Below are 16,958 nucleotides of genomic sequence, written 5' to 3' on the forward strand. Positions count from 1 at the left end.
CCCTTTGTATATTGGTGGGATTTGCATAACAAAAGCATGACATTGAAGCGTAAAAGCTTGTTGCCATCCGTCCTCCGTCCCCACACTTATCCATCTATTTTGTCTTTTTGTTTCCTTATGTGGATTGTGGTCCCCACTCTTCACTCTCTCCCACGTGTCACTCTCTCCTTCGTTTCTTCCTTCTACGTGTCGACTTATCAACGGTCCTATTTCCCAGGTTAGCGTCAGTATCAGCTACCCATAAACTCCTATACCTCTTCCCTTGCTGTTCACTTACCATTGCACCTTCTCATAAATCATTATGGTTAATTAAGTAAAATCCCACACTCAGTATTACTAATCAGCCCTTGTGGTTAATTATGATTGGTGGTTAAAGTCTATTACGTTTTGACCCTTTAGTATTTTGTCTTACCCCATATCCCCATTTAAGAGAATGGTTGTTTTATACAACATTTGAACTACCATTTTTCAACATGCTCTTCTTCTCTTCTCCGGCGAACACTTCCAATCTCAACTCCAATCAGTCCTGAACCTAATCTTATAAATTAAAATATGGAGAGCACCGATTCATCGTCCGGTTCGCAGCAACCTAACCTTCCGCCGGGGTTTAGATTTCATCCAACCGATGAGGAGTTAGTTGTTCATTATCTGAAGAAAAAGGCAGCCTCCGCTCCTCTTCCGGTCTCAATTATAGCAGAAATAGATCTGTACAAGTTTGATCCCTGGGAATTACCAGGTGTGTAGTTTTGAAATTGAAATATTAATTTAAATCAATCTGATGATCCAGTAAGTATTAGTAAAAATAATTGTTGTGGATTTTTTTCAGCGAAGGCGACGTTTGGGGAGCAGGAATGGTATTTTTTCAGTCCAAGGGATCGGAAGTATCCAAACGGAGTTCGGCCGAACAGAGCAGCAACTTCGGGGTACTGGAAAGCGACAGGTACTGATAAACCGGTGTTAACTTCCGGCGGTACTCAAAAGGTCGGAGTTAAAAAAGCACTTGTGTTCTATGGAGGTAAGCCACCAAAAGGAATCAAAACTAATTGGATTATGCATGAGTATCGCTTAGCTGATAATAAGGTCTCTAACAAACCTCCTGGTTGTGACTTGGGCAACAAGAAAAACTCCTTACGGGTATGTAATTTTATTTTTATTTTTATTAATTTCTTCTTCATATCTTTTGTGGTTTTTGATTTTCAAAAAATATGTTTACAGCTTGATGATTGGGTTTTATGCCGTATATATAAGAAGAATAATTCTCATAGGCCAACGGATCATGATAAAGATGATAGCATAGAAGATATGTTTGGATCGATTCCGCCGTCGTTCTCCGTCGGAGGTAGCCGGCATAATATCCCGAAACTGCAGCTTCTAAACGAGCCGAGTTTATTTGAATTGCTGAATAGTGATGGATTGAGTAACACAAATTCGATTTCTCAATTAGCTTCTTCAAGCTGTTCAAGGCCTACAGAGTTGTCTATGCTTCCGCTTAAAAGGACACTTCCATCTCTCTATTGGAACGAAGAAATGGAAGCCGCCGCCGCAGCCACCGCGGGAACTTCTTCCTCAAGCAAGAGATTCCAACCCGATAATGGCGACGGAAGAAGTGATGGAAATGGTTCTATAGTCTCTCTGCTTAGCCAGATGCCTCAGACGCCGCCATTGCACCAGCAAACAATGTTCGGAGATGGAATTTTCAGGCAACCGTACCAACTTTCAGGGTTGAATTGGTACTCCTGAAATCCTGATTCATCGGTGAGCAGATTATAATTAATTAATTAATTAATTATATTGGTGCGTATATATTTGTGAGATTAGGTCAGCCGATTCGATTTCGATTCGATCATCATCATCATGAAGGTAGACATGGAATCAGCCATTGACATATATATAATGTTATATATATACTTGTTCATATAAGAGATTGATTTTGGTTATTAGCGAGAGAGTAATTCATTTGGCCTCAGCCGGTGGTGTTACATATTGCTGCCGATCTCAGGTGAGGCCATAAATACTCTCTCATATAAGATTATGATTATATATATAGACTATAGTTTTTATACATAGGTTCATAACATTATACATATTTTTATATATGGCTGTTATAGTTATAGGCAAAAAGAAAATTCAGATCATTATTATCATCTTCATGTAGAAAAATAAGTACTGATTAATCATAAACGATAAATATGTTTGATTTGAGTACATTTAAATTTGATACATACATATTGTTGATTAAATTAACCTATATAAACAGTATATATATTGATGTTCTATCATACTTCTATTTTAAGGAATTTTTTTATTTTAGCTTTCTTTCTTTTTTTCAATAATATGCTGACTTTATAAATGCTAGATATAGGAAAAATAATTGATCGTTGGATTAAATTCTTTGTGGTTGCTCTGCATCATGATAAGAATATTTCTAATAAGATACATTTATAGATATAAATTTTAAATATGAAAAAATAAAACCATGAACTTGAGTTTTCTTTGGTCGAAATTTTCCTTTTCCTTCAGTTAAATTTTCAATAGAACTTTACTAGATCAAGGTGATTCCACTTTGTTTTGCAAAGTCTATTTGTTGTAAAATGAATTTTACTTACAAATTAATCTTTCAATTTGACAATTGTATTTAAATGAGTAAAAAAATGATATGTGCGTGATCGGTGGCTTTTTAGATGTGTCAACATCTAATGCAATAGTGTTCACACGGATTCCGATTAGCTAAATAAATTTAGCCAGTCACTATTAGATCTAGATTGTCAACACTATTGATACCTAATGATGATATATCTGTTCAAATTAAATTTGAAATATGTACCAAGTTGAATATTTTTTTTTTTTTATCTTAACCAAGTTGAATAATTGAATTGATTCCTAAAATTCATTTCAAATCAAAATGATCCTTTAAATTAAATTTAAAGTCTAAATTGACCTCTTTTCAGAAATAAAACTAGAAACTATTAGATGGAATCTAGCTACACAACATATTGTAAATGCATTATTTTTTGTAATACAGGGTTCCGATGAATCAATTTAAGGTTATCATGCATTTTTTAGGCAATTGCTATTTCGATAAAAAATATTTTTTTGATACACTAGAACTTCTTGACGAGATTAGTTACGGGCAAACCAACTTTAATTGGTATAATTATATCCTACTTAAATTGCATTATTTTTTTGAAGGTACTTAAATTGCATTCTAAAAGCCATAAAAGTATTTAATAACATAATTATTTGAATCAATAGTTATATATATATATATAATTAATTTAGTATCAATTAGAGAAGTCTCTTGATTAATATATAGGATTGAAATGGGGCCATAATCAAATGAATATGCAAATGTAGTTACAAACTTGCATGCATGTAAGCTTGCACGTGCATATATCTATATATTTAGATATAGGTGCATATGTTAAATGTAGAATATGAAAAGCCAAAGATTTATATAATATTAATATAGATGTAGGTTTATGAAGTGGTAGTATTATATAAGCTAAGAATATGACAAAAATAACACATGTTTGTGACATAAGAGAAAGATATATGATCTTATGAAGCAGCGATGATAGCCAAGAAAATATTTCCTTAGAAAATGAAGTTTACTGACCTCTTTCCTATTTGTGTTATTTTATATTTTATATAAACTTAGGAATGAAGTTTTCAATGCAAAGATAAAGATAGAGATGTTGAAATTAATTCTGGAACTTACAAATCAATTATTTTTTTTTTTGAAATAACAAATCAATTATTAATATTTTAGTTTAGTTTTTATTTCATACTTTTCATTTGATAATAAAATATTTTAAAAATATTATGGAATTTTAATTTTGTTTCTGGTTTGAAATTTAAAAGTGTGACTAATTTGATGTCATATGGAGATTTGTTTTGTTCATATTCAATCACATCGATATGACATATTCTGCTCCATCACATTTATTTATTTGAGTTCCACCCAGTCTGGATTTCATTTTCTTAACCCATAATTCGTCCCACTAGAATTTTGACCATCTACCCGATTAATTTATTTTTAATTTGTTAAAATATAAATTATATTTTTTACTTAATTTTAATCTCACAGTCTTTTGATTTTTGTCACTATGTATATGTGCAATAAAGATGTTATTATTAATTACGCTAGCTACTGATATATATTGAGATGAATAGATCATTTTGGATGTTTTCAATTCAAGATCACTTGGTTTTCAAAGTCGAGTCAGTCCATACAAGATTTGGCTGAATGCATAAGAATTTTATTCTTTACTTGTCCATTTGACTATTATTAATTCAAAAGTATATATAGTCAAAATATATAATGAAGTCGGTTTGTTGGGACAATGTTTAATGTTTTTTTTCTGAAACGCAAAAAATATAGTGTTCAGTTAAGTTATTTAATAGTAGTGTTGAATATATTTTTTTTGAAACAACAATCTTTTAGAGTTTTAATTTTTTTTTTTTAAATTTTGCGCAATGCGCTTACACTAAAGAAGAAAGAAAAATCCCCACCAGACCCGGATGTGATTCGAACCCATGACCTCCCAAGACATAGGTAGCTGTCAACCATTAGGCTAAGAGCTTCATCACATCTTTTAGAGTTTTAATTGAACATTTGTTTATATATATGATGTCTTCTATGTTTATTTTGTTTTTGACAAAGTAAGTTTTACTTTGTTTTTTCTATTATTGGATGAGCCTAACCCTATATATATATATATATATATATATGATGTTAACAAAATTATCTTTTTAATTTTCAATAATATTTCTTCTTTAATATTGTTCATATTTCTATAACATTATTGCTGAAAGATCCGCCAATAGATTTCGTCAAAAGATAATTGAACCCTATAACATTATTGCTGAAAGATCCGCATGAGCAATAGAATTCTGAAAGTTTAGAACCTCTCACTTTTGACGAGTCTTGACAACTGAACCCTACACCATCGACGCTACTACCACCACCAGCCGACGCCCTAATGGATCTCCCCACCGCCTTCAACGATATTACTCTATCCTCCGAAAACGACTTCAACCTCGAGGTTCCATTAGAAGACGTAGCCACCCACCGCAGACCGACTTGGAGTCTAGTCGGGCGAATCCTCACGGAACGAAACGTGCGAGTAGCAGTAATGAAGAACACCTTTGCCGATTTATGGAAAGCATCAAAGGGCTGTATATCGATACCTTAGGACCTAATCTTTTTAGGTTCGATTTCTTTCATCCCTTCGAACGTGATCGAGTTATTAAGGATGGGCCATGGACCTTTGAATAAAACTTATTGATAGTAAGGAAGCTTGAGGAGGGCCAATCACCATACGACGTAGAGCTGTAGGAAACAAACTTCTGGGTACAGGTCTTCGACTTGCCTAGTGGTTTTATGTCAGAGAAAGTGGCGCAAGCAGTGGGCAACTTTCTAGGAGTGTCCATAGCTTCTGATACAAACAATTTCAACAGCCTTGATCGCACCTATATGAGGATCCGGGTCGGATTGAATGTGATGAAGCCACTGGTTAGGAAGATGAGGATCAGCAAAGCAGGAGGAGAAAGCTCATGGGTAAATTTCAGGTATGAGAGGGTTCCCACATTCTGCTTTTATTGTGGTCGGATTGTTCATGCGGACAAATACTGCGAACTTCTACTTGAGCTATCAGACCCTGCAAGTGCAGTTATGGCTTATGGAACATGGTTAAGGGTGCCTCCCCGTCGATTCCAGCCTCCCCAAATATCCAAATACCTGCTTGCAACCCTCCCTACACAACATGAGAAGGAGCGAACCCCTCACGGCACAACACCAGAGATCACAGAAACAGCTAAAGCCAAAGGTCAGGTCACGCAGGTTCAAGATGTAGGAATGGGGAATGAAGACCAAGACGATGTGGTAATACTAGAAACAAAGCGACGAAGACAGGAGATGGATTGGCGCATGCCTGGCCCAGGAAAGTTGGCGAAAAACAGAGGGGTGGAGGGTGAAATCACCGATCATAATTTTGAAGCGGGATCTGCCGGACAGACCCGCCACTTACAATGAGCGTATTAAGCTGGAACTACTGGGGCATGGGCAACCCCCGGACAGTCCGTATGTTGGGAGAGCTTGTGTCCAAAAATAGGCCCGACTTTGTCTTTCTAATGGAGGTAAAATGTGCAAGGAACAAGGTTGAACTGGTAAGTAAGAAGATTGGTTTTAGCGGACTCTTTATGGTTAACCTGACTAACTATGGAGGGGGTGTAGCAATTCTCTGGAGGTTCAGCAATTCGACTCAATTGCTGGGATGCTCCACAAATTTTATTGATTTATTGGTGCAGGTTCGAGGTTTGCCGGAGTATCGATTAACCGGTTTTTATGGCTTCCTGGAGCGTAATCGCAGGGAGGAGTCTTGGGATCTTATTAAAAGTTTGTCAATGGTTAATACCTCCCTTTGGGTGTTAATTGGTGATTTTAACAACATGATGTCTCGAGCGGATAAATGGGGAGGTAATCAGCACCCAATGCCACTTCTGGATGGATTTCGTAATACAATAGACAGTTGCAGTTTGGTGGAAATCCTAACGATGGGTCCGCGATATACCTGGGAGAGGAGTAGGGGTTCGCCACTCATGATCGATGAGAAGCTCGACTGGGTATTTGCGTCTAACAGCTGGTTTGAACTGTTTGCTGCAGCAAGGATAATGGTGGAGGATGCCCCGGCCTCCGATCACGCAGCACTAATGTTAACAGTCCACCCTGACCCTTGTCAACAGACCCGCCGGTTTCGTTTCAAGAACTGCTGGCTGCGCGAAGATAGTGTAAGGGATCAGATCATTGCCGCCTGGGACGTGGGGAACACAGATATAATCAACTATCAACAGAGGTGCGGAGAGAGGTTACTGAACTGGGGAGAAGGAATTTGTGCTAAGTTCAGAAACGGTATTATGGCGTGCAGAAACCGAATAAAAAAGTTTCGACACCGACAGGACGAATCATCGCAGGCTTCATTTTTAGAGGCAAGGGAACAGCTTGAGGCGCTACTCCTGCAACAAGAGTCTTACTGGAAACAGAGAGCTAAACAACTATGGCTCAGTGAGGGAGATTCGAATTCCAAGTTCTTTCACGCCTCAGCCAATCAACGAAAGAAGAAAAATTCTATTAGCAAGCTAAAGGATGACATCGGTAACTGGTATGACTGGTCGACGGGGCTGGGAACTCATTTACTGAACTACTTTAACACATTATTCCGCTCTAATGGGGGTTTACCAGACGAAGTAACTCAGCACGTTCAATCGAAGGTTACACAGTCTTTAAACGACGAACTTTTGGCTCCATTCGAAGAAAACGAGATTAAAGCTGCACTCTTCAGTATGCATCCGGACAAAAGCTCGGGCCCGGACGGATTCAACCCGTGTTTCTATCAGAAATATTGGGATATAGTTGGAGCATAGGTATCAAAATCTTGTTTACTTTGGCTTAACTCTGGTATGCTCCTTGACTCTATCCATGACACGAATATTGTACTGATCCCGAAGAAGTCTAGTCCAGAACTTGTCTCTGATCTTCGCCCTATTGCCCTCTGTAATATCATCTATAAAATTGTCTCTAAGACAATAGCAAACAGACTCAAAAAGGTTCTTGACGTGATAATTTTTCCATCTCCGAGTGCTTTTATTCCTGGCCGTCTGATCACGGACAACGTAATGCTTGCATTTGAAGTCAATCATCATCTGAAAAGAAAAACAACTACGATCGAGTGGAATGGAGCTTCTTAGACAAAATGATGAGACGACTTGGTTTCGCGGATAGATGGGTACAACTGGTCATGCAGTGCATTACTAAAGCAAAGTACCATATAGTGGAGGAGGGACATACAGTGGGACCGATTCTGCCAGAACGCGGCTTACGGCAAGGTGATCCGATCTCGCCCTACCTCTTCCTCATTTGTGTAGAAGGCCTGTCAATTCTATTAACACATATGGAAGCTAGGGGCAGTATTCACGGGTGCAAGATAGCAAGATCGGCTCCAAGTATATCTCACCTCTTTTTTGCTGACGATTGCTATCTTTTTTTCAGAGCCTCGGTTGAGGAAAGCACAACAATAAAAAATTGCTTGAGATCCTATGAAACAGCCTCGGGACAGAAGGTAAAATTCTCAAAATCATCAATAGATTTCAGCCGAAATTGCAACCAAGACCTGTGCAACGCAATAAGTTTGATACTGGGAGTGGGAAGATCCGCCAAATCAGGCAAGTACCCAGGCCTGTCGGTGCTAATCGGAAGGAAAAAAGTGGAAGTCTTCGCCTTTCTGAAAGACATGTTTAAAAAGCGCTTGAACAGTTGGAAGGTCAGATTTCTTTCACGAGATGGAAAGGAAGTGCTGATAAAATCTGTCCTGCAATCATTACCATCTTATGCAATGAGCCTATTCTTAATGCCGGAATTACTATGCTCAGACCTTGAAAAGATGATGAACTCCTTCTGGTGGGTAACGGAACATGGCTCTCGAACAGGCGTTCGGTTCAAATCATGGGATAAATTATATAAACCGAAGAAGTTTGGAGGTATGGGGTTTAAAAAGCTGAGGCAGTTCAATCTAGCACTGTTGGCAAAGCAAATTTGGAGAATCTTTCAAAACCTAGAATCCCTGGTAGCGAGAGTCTACAAATCGTGATACTTCCCACGGTCGTCGATTTTACAAGCCACGGTAGGTGCAAATCCGAGCTTTCTTTGGCGTAGTGTGCTTTCCGCAAAGGAATTGCTGATCTCGGGTCTACGTTGTGCGATTGGAGATGGAAAAGATACACGAATATGGATCGATCCGTGGATACCAGATCAGCATAACCCGTTTGTAGAAATTGTTCCGGTTACAGCAAACGTCGAGGAACGGGTGAGTAGCATTCGAACAGAAGAGGGTCAGTGGGACGCGGAAGCATTGAGGTATCTGTTTTCAGAAAGGGACAGGGCGTTAATTCGCCAAATCCCTATATCGCATAGGTCAATCCCGGACAGCTGGTACTGGTGTCGAGAAAGATCGAGACAGTACATGGTTAAGAGCGGATATGTAAGCGGCAGCGCACAAGTGGAAGGCATCGGCTCACCGATCTGGAACAGGACCTGGAACCTATTCATCCCTCCAAAAATCAAGGATACACTATGGAGAGGTTTGAGGACTGCATACCAACGTGTTCAGCCTTGGCAATTCGACAAGTTCCAATCCCGCAGCAATGCCCATGGTGTCGAAATGGAGTTGAGGATGTTTATCATGTCCTAGTTAAATGTCCCAGGGCTAGACAATTGTGGAATTACTCAGACATTGGGGACTGTAGTTCGTTGGCAACAAATTTCACAAATTTCTGGGCATATATATTGACTAACTTTTCGCAGGAACAGCAAGGGGTAGCAGCTGCGATCTGCTGGTCGGTATGGATGGCGAGAAATGCATGGTTGTGGCAGCAGCGGGTTGATCCGGCGTCTATTATTTTTAGCACGGCAGCAGCCTATCTATACAAATGGAAACAGGCGCAGGCGAAAGCCCGTATCTCCCTCAACACTACACCAACAGCTACGGCGAGTTGGCTTCCTCCGATGTCAGGGGCGATAAAGATCAATTTCGATGTTGCGGTGTTCAGTAGCTCGCTGGGCTACAGTTTTATCGAGAGGGATGAAGTCGGGGCGTTTAAGGCGTGCGGTAATGGAACGTAAAGTGGCCCGTCGGTCCCACTAATAGCGGAGACTCTAGCTTTCCGGGAGGTGCTTCATGGACTAAACGTCAACATAAAGCAAACATTCAATTCGAAACCGACTCACAACGTTTGACTCAGTTATTTCATCAGCAAATTCCTGTTAACTCACCACTGGGTGTAATCAGAGGAGATTGTCAAGTTTTATTTCAAAGTTTAGACAACTGTCAACTTACATTTGTTCATAGATCAGCGAATCAAGCAGCACATGTTTTAGCTAGAGCTGCTGATTCTATGCCTGGTTTCCAGGAGTGGTTTTTAACCCCTCCAGCTATTCTTTGTCCAACTATTCTTTCATAAATAATATTCTTTATTCTTTCAAAAAAAAAAACAAGATTTTACCTCATTAAATAAAATTATATATTTTTATTTTTATTTAGATATTTAGATTATTTTTATTAATTTGAATTGCATTTTTATTAGAAAAATTCAAATATAATCCTGTGATCTCACTGATTACAAATTGATGTTTGTAGTTTTCTTTTTTTTTTTGGCTAAAAGAAGACTAAGGTTCCACCGTTAATAAAATTAAGAACTTTTAGGTTAACACTGTCAGTTTTGACCGTTAATAACCTCAAATTATAAAAATTCAAGAATTAAATTTGTCTATATTTATTATAGAATTGCATTTTCTATTTTCCAAAAATCATAATTTTTCTCCTAATAAAAGAAATACCTAAATGACCTCAAAATTAAAATTTTCGTCAACAATTAAAAATGAGAATGTCAACCTAAAAATCTCTAGTTTTGCTAATGATAAGGAATTCAATTCTCTTTTTCCAAAAAAAAAAAAAAACAAAAACAAAACCATTGACTCACCAATTTACAAATTAGCAAACCATATGAGTTATATTTGAAATTTTAGCCTTTTTTTCTTTTCATAATTTATTATTGATTAATTTAAAATATGTCCATATTAGATCTTTTACATATTAACATCAACAGCTCATCATAATTTTACCAAATACTAATGATTAATCAACTAACAACAAACAACAAAAAGCAATCGCAAACAACTAAGCAGAAAACATAAACTATGAACTAACATGTAAACTTATATAACATAAAAGCACATAAAGCTACATAACTATATACAACTCCATTAGGGTTATTTTCAAATAAATACCATGTAGTTTCACGTTTTTACAGATCGGTATATGTGTTTTTTTTGTTACAAACTAAACCATGTGGTTTATAAAATTTTCATTTTTGTTGACTTTGCCAAATTTGGCCGATAACGGCGTCAAATGCAAATTTTCAAGAACTAAATGATATTTTAAGCAACTTTAATTCTTCAACTTCTTATATTGAAGTCATTTAGGTGTTGTTTTTTATGAGAGAGAAGGATAATGTTTAGAAAGAGAAAACTCCAAAACTGATAATTTTGAAAAATAAAAAATGTGGTTCCATAGTAAATATGATAGTAAACAGCTTTAATTTTTGAAAATTTTCATTTTGAGGTCGTTATCGGCCAAATTTGGTAAAGTCAATAAGAAAATAAAATTTTTGCAAACCACAAGGTTCGTTTTGTAACAGAAAAAGTACAGATACCGATACGTAAAAACGTAAAACCATAGGGAATTTATTTGAAATTAACCCATTTATTATTCAGAAAGACATCCCCTTAGATGTCTCGATATTGAAAATTTTGATCTTATTGCTTGTCCCTTGCCTACCGATATCAGGCGCATTGTTTTCTCTATAGATCATTCCAGTGTTCTTGGACCTGACGGATTCGGTGGAATTTTTTATAATGTTTCTAGCATGTTGTTGGCTCTGATGTTTGTGTAGTGGTCAAACAATTCTTTGATACAGGCTTTATGCATCCTGGTTTAAATTCCAATCTAATGGTCCTTATTCCTAAATGTTTAGACGCTAGTATGATTGAGCATTTAAGACCTATTGTCCTAGGAAACTTTGTCTTCAAGGTTATTAGTGAAATCCTAACTGATCATCTGGCATCCATAACCACTCGTTTAACCTCAAAAAAATCGATTTGGTTTTCTTAGAAATAGTAACATGCATCATTGTATGACACTGCTTCAGAAGGTATTAATCTCATGAGTAAACCTTGATTTGGGGGAACATGGCTCTAAAAATTGATGTGAGAAAGGCATTCGACACATTATACTGGAACTTCATTCTGGCGGTTCTAGAGGCTTTTCAATTTTAATTGGCTTTCCAAGATTGGATTTTGAATATTTTTTTCTTCCATTCGGATATCAATAATGATCAATGGGATGCCGAGGATACTTTAGATGCTCTAGGGGGTGTTCGATAAGGTGATCCTCTATCGTCCATTCTTTTCTGTTTGGCTGAGGACTTTTTAAGTCGGAAAAATTTCATGGTTGGTAGATTCAGGTGAACTTGGTTCGATGACGTATGTTAGAAATTCTGCATTCTCGAGTCATTTTCTTTATGATGATGACATTTTATTAATTTACAAAGCCTCTACCTGGAATATGCATGTTATCTCTACCATTTTTAGTCTTACGGGGCTATATCAAGGCAAAAGGTCAATTGAGCCATGTCCGAAGTCATTTTTAATTCTAAAATCGGATTGCATCATAAAGCCTCTTTTGCTACTATCGTTGGCATTAACGTTAATTGGTAAATTACCGCTCTCCTACCTTGGTATTCCTGTATTTTCCAATGCCCCTTGGAGCCGGTTTCTTAAACATTTACTTGACCGGATTCTATCGAAATTTAGTCCTTGAAAAAGGAAGCTTCTTTCGATGGCATGCTTCCATGTTAAAACCTATAAATAAAGCAGCTAAGAATTTCATTTGGATGAGAATTCCAAACACCCGCAAGTTTATCACCGTTCCTTGGTCCCTTTATTATATGTCACAGTTTGAAGGAGGTCTTAGTATAAAAAACTTTGATGTTCTTAATCAGGCAATGCTAGGTAAAATGGCTTAGGATCTTAATATGAGTTCGGCTTTCCCCTACTACGCCAAAACCCCCTTTAGACGACGGTTAAAAACCGTCGTCCCGCGAGATATAAATCTGTTACGGGGCTCGCTGCCGTCTGTTGTCCCTTCAGACGGCGGTTAGGTTCTGTCATGTGACGATACGACACATGACATTATCCTATCTGCGTACTGTCATATTAATCTTTGTTACGATACAGCTTATTTATTATTACCGTCACCTTTAATGTCATCACATGACATACTAATAATTAAAACCGTCAAGTTTACGTGTGGGAAATTGGCATATTGAATTTACGATGACAGTTCGTATAATAATTTCTACCGTCATAGCTTGTTTTAGATGTCATAGGTCTTAATCAATCATGTCAAATGATTTATTTTCAGATGACAGATTCGTTTATTTTAATGTCTTTTTATTGTTCTTTATATGACATTTTTTAAAATTAAAATGTCACTTTTTGCCTTCTTATTCGTATGGATTTCTGGTTTTTACCTGAATAATTAACATACTCAAATATGAACATGAAATTCTGTATATCAATGGTTTTAATTTTATTGGATACCAGTAGTAAAGAAGCTGGCAAAGCCAGTGCTACCGGAAGCGAAAAGAGTAGATGGAAGAGTTCAAAGCCGTTTTCGTTTTGCTTTAGAAACTAAAAATAAATACTCATAATCTGTTTATATTTGTACACATACATTCCCGAATTAAAAGTAAAAAAAAAAACTAATACATATATATCCAAATTCTGAAACAAAATCGATCAATTCATGTATCCATATCTTGGAGTCATTATTAGGCCTATAATTCCAAAGTCTTGATATCTGCAAAACCCAATGCAGGTCATTAATACATAGCATCATTACACATAACCCTAACCGCACTAATTAAAGACCTTTCCACTTTCACGACCTTTCACTTAGCCACCACTATCATATCACTATAAATAACAAGCATCACAATCGTTCAGTGTCCATTCAACCCAGAAAACTTACATTATACAATGGATCACCTTGTGCTTATTCAACAACAGATAATTGCTGAGATGGAGAAACTGTACATTGAGAGCCCAAGGTGGCTTCTGGCCATCAATGGTATGTCAATCCATATGTTGTTCTCCAACTCTTCCTGATTTCTTCTGTTTACTTGTAATGATTCTTCTTATCTTGGATGATAACAAGTCCTCTAGATGATAACTTCTTCAAATGGTCGATCAGAATAAAAAGCTCACAGTACACCCCATATGAAAGAGGTGTATTTGAAATCAGAATCAGCTACCCTCCGGATTTCCAAAACAGACCTCCAACAGTAATATTAACTTATCTCCTTAAGATATATGAACCTACATGGCATTGTATACACATACACTAATCAATGTCTCTTCTTATTCTCAGTTTCGCTTCCGGAATAATATTTATCATCTTAACGTGGCTCCTCGGGGGATGATTCATCTTCCCCGTCTCCTTAATCGCCATCCCTTTCCCACTGCCACGGTATAGATATGCCACCATTTATCTATTTCGTTTGATAAACACTTAATCATGTTTGTGATCTAATTATTCTATGCATTTTGTAGCTGTTGTGGCACATATATGATCTACTACTATAGCCCCACATTGAGGCGCCATTTTCTGGGCAAGAAGCAGTTGCTGAGTAATACCTCAGCAACAGGGAAGTGTATGATGTGCTCGCCTGGAGATGGACTGAGGAGTATGCAAGTTGGATATAAGGGTGTCCAAATCTCCTAAACTATCTTGACTGAGTGAAAGGAGAATCGAAAGGTAATGTGAGCTCCAAATGTGGTTCTCATTCGAATTCCAAATTTCCTTTCTATTAGTCAAGATAGTAAAGGAGCTTTGTAACTTCAATTACAACCGAAAGGCAACACTCATCCCCCCTTTTGTAATATAACATAGAGCTTGCTATTCAGTTCGTATGTATATGTATATTCAAGTCATATCAAAAGACATCTTATCATTTGCGAGGCATATCAGAACATGCAAGTAGCCTAAATTGACCCTTTTACAATGTTCCTCCCACTTGGATTGTACTCGTTGAATAATGAACTTGGTAATGAGGTTTATGATGCTGTCACCACAATGGACTCTCTTTGTGCTGAATGCATCATAAACCTATCACCATGCTGAATGCTTTTTTTGTACGTTAACAAGCCAAGTGAAAAGGAACATTATAAGAGTATTCCTATATCACAATGAACATTCATATTGTTAGACTATGCCTAATGAGCTACATGCCTAATGAACATTCATACACATACTCAATCAGTCTAGCTTAGGGGTGCCGACGAGCCGAACCGATACCGAACCTGATTTGGCTCGGCTCGGCTTGAGAATGAAAAAAGTTCGGCTCGGCTCGAGCTCGAAGCTCGTCGAGCTTGGATTTTTCAAGCTTGGCTCGAGCTCGACACAAGTTCGGCTCAAGCTCGATTCTTTTCGAGCTAGCTCGAGCTCGTTTGATTTTTACATTTTCGAGCTTGTAATGGGCTCGGTTCGAAAAAAGCTCGTGATTCGGCTCGAGTTTAAAGTTCAAATTTAAATTGTTATTATCCAACTTAACAAATAATTTTCAAAATAAGGAAAAAAATCATTAGATAAACAAAATAAAATGTCAAAACAACTCAAATTTAACAGTCAACTTGCAACATTTGCAACAAATTTAACATCAAACGAAAAAAGTGAAACGAAAACATCTTAATAGAACAACTATAATTCTAAGGAATGGGAAGAATGATTTCTATAGGTTTGTCTTCATCATCATCATCCTCACCACCACCCTACAAAAATGAATAGACAATATGAAAATTCTGATATACCATGAAAAACAATACAAAAAAGACAACACAAAAGAAAATATACTTACATTGTTTTTGTTCTTTTTTCGGTATCCATAAGAAGACTTGCACCAATCTGTCGTGCAAATCAATATTTCCACTGTTTCCGGTTTCAATTTAGATCGAAAAGGATCAATAACCCGACTCCCAGCACTGAAAGTTGACTCAGAAGCAACAGTGGTAATAGGAACAGCTAAGATATACGCATCCATTCTAGACAAAACACGATATTTGCTAGATTTATCCTTCCACCACTCTAAAGCATCAAACTTATGTCCATGATCTATACAAGTACCATCATCAAGATACACATCGAGTTCAGATTTTCTAGGCTCCGTGACTTCCCCACTTCTTACAACTTGTAACACTCTAGACATTCCTGGAAGGTTTTCCCTATTGCTAACATTTGAAACTCCAGTTCCAGATTCACCATGTTCTTCCATCAAAGGAGAATACAAACTTTTATACTCCTCATACAGTTCATACAATGTATCCCTCACCCTATTGATATTTTCCCTAACAAGATTTGGAGGGAACATTTCTGGAAAAGTAATTTCAACAACTCTCATTTTCAAACGAGGGTCTAACATACCACCAATAGCCATAAGCAAATTGCATTCACCCCAATACTTATCAAACCTTTCTTTCATATTTTTGACCATCGGTTTAACAAAATCATCAGAAGAATTAGAATTTTTATCCAACATTACCTTAATATAATTAACCTCACTAAGGAAAAAATTAGAAGTTGGATATTCTGATCCTGAGATAATGTCTCAATTTTAATCTAATCATCGGCACTAGGACAATAAACATATTCATTATCCTCTAAAACAAGTCTAGAAAATACCTCTTTAAACTTGATTGCACAAGCTAGAATATCATAACTAGAATTCCATCTAGTCTTGCATTCAAGAACCAATCTCCTCTCCTTAAGATTGAATTGTTGAACAAGCTCGGTAAACTTTTTCAATCTTTGCTCACTTCCATTGAGATAGTCCACGGTATCATGGACATTCTTAATAATGGACTTCACTTGCTTGAGACCATGTTGCACCATAATATTCAAAATGTGTGCACAACAACGAACATGAAACAACGCCCCACCACAAATCAGCCTCTTAGTAAGTGAGAAAGTATCCTTCATGATTTGGATACAGGAATCATTTGCGGAAGCATTATCCACCGAAACAGTAAAGACCTAAAATATAAAAAAATAATCAATTTTATCACAAAAATTATAACCAATCAATATTATTATAAAAATAACAATTAACTAAACATATTATGTCACTTACTTTGTTCTCAATTCCCCATTCTTTTAAACATTTGAAAATGGAATTTGCAATATCTTTGCCTTTTCGAGGAGGAGGTAAATGGACAAAGCTCAAGACTCGCTTTTGTAGCTTCCAATTACGATCAACAAAATGACCCGTAAGAACCATATACTCTATCATTT

At 36.8% G+C, this 16,958-nt stretch overlaps 1 protein-coding gene and 1 long non-coding RNA gene across 2 annotated transcripts; both read left to right on the top strand.

Annotated features, from left to right (window-relative positions):
• Positions 1-340: 340 nt before the first annotated feature.
• On the top strand, positions 341-2,222 carry LOC136218899 (NAC transcription factor 56). Its single transcript, XM_066006067.1, has 3 exons — positions 341-736; positions 827-1,134; positions 1,216-2,222. Exons 1-3 carry the CDS (start codon positions 553-555, stop codon positions 1,738-1,740), a joined length of 1,017 nt encoding a protein of 338 aa, XP_065862139.1. The 5' UTR covers positions 341-552; the 3' UTR covers positions 1,741-2,222.
• Positions 2,223-12,971: 10,749 nt separating this feature from the next.
• LOC136216573 (uncharacterized) lies at positions 12,972-14,619 on the top strand. The gene is made up of 4 exons (XR_010683339.1): positions 12,972-13,742; positions 13,830-13,956; positions 14,043-14,141; positions 14,225-14,619. It is a non-coding gene; the product is annotated as an uncharacterized lncRNA (long non-coding RNA).
• Positions 14,620-16,958: the final 2,339 nt, after the last annotated feature.

The sequence above is a fragment of the Euphorbia lathyris genome, chromosome 2 (assembly GCF_963576675.1).
Source record: "Euphorbia lathyris chromosome 2, ddEupLath1.1, whole genome shotgun sequence".
NCBI classification, from domain to species: Eukaryota; Viridiplantae; Streptophyta; class Magnoliopsida; order Malpighiales; family Euphorbiaceae; genus Euphorbia; species Euphorbia lathyris.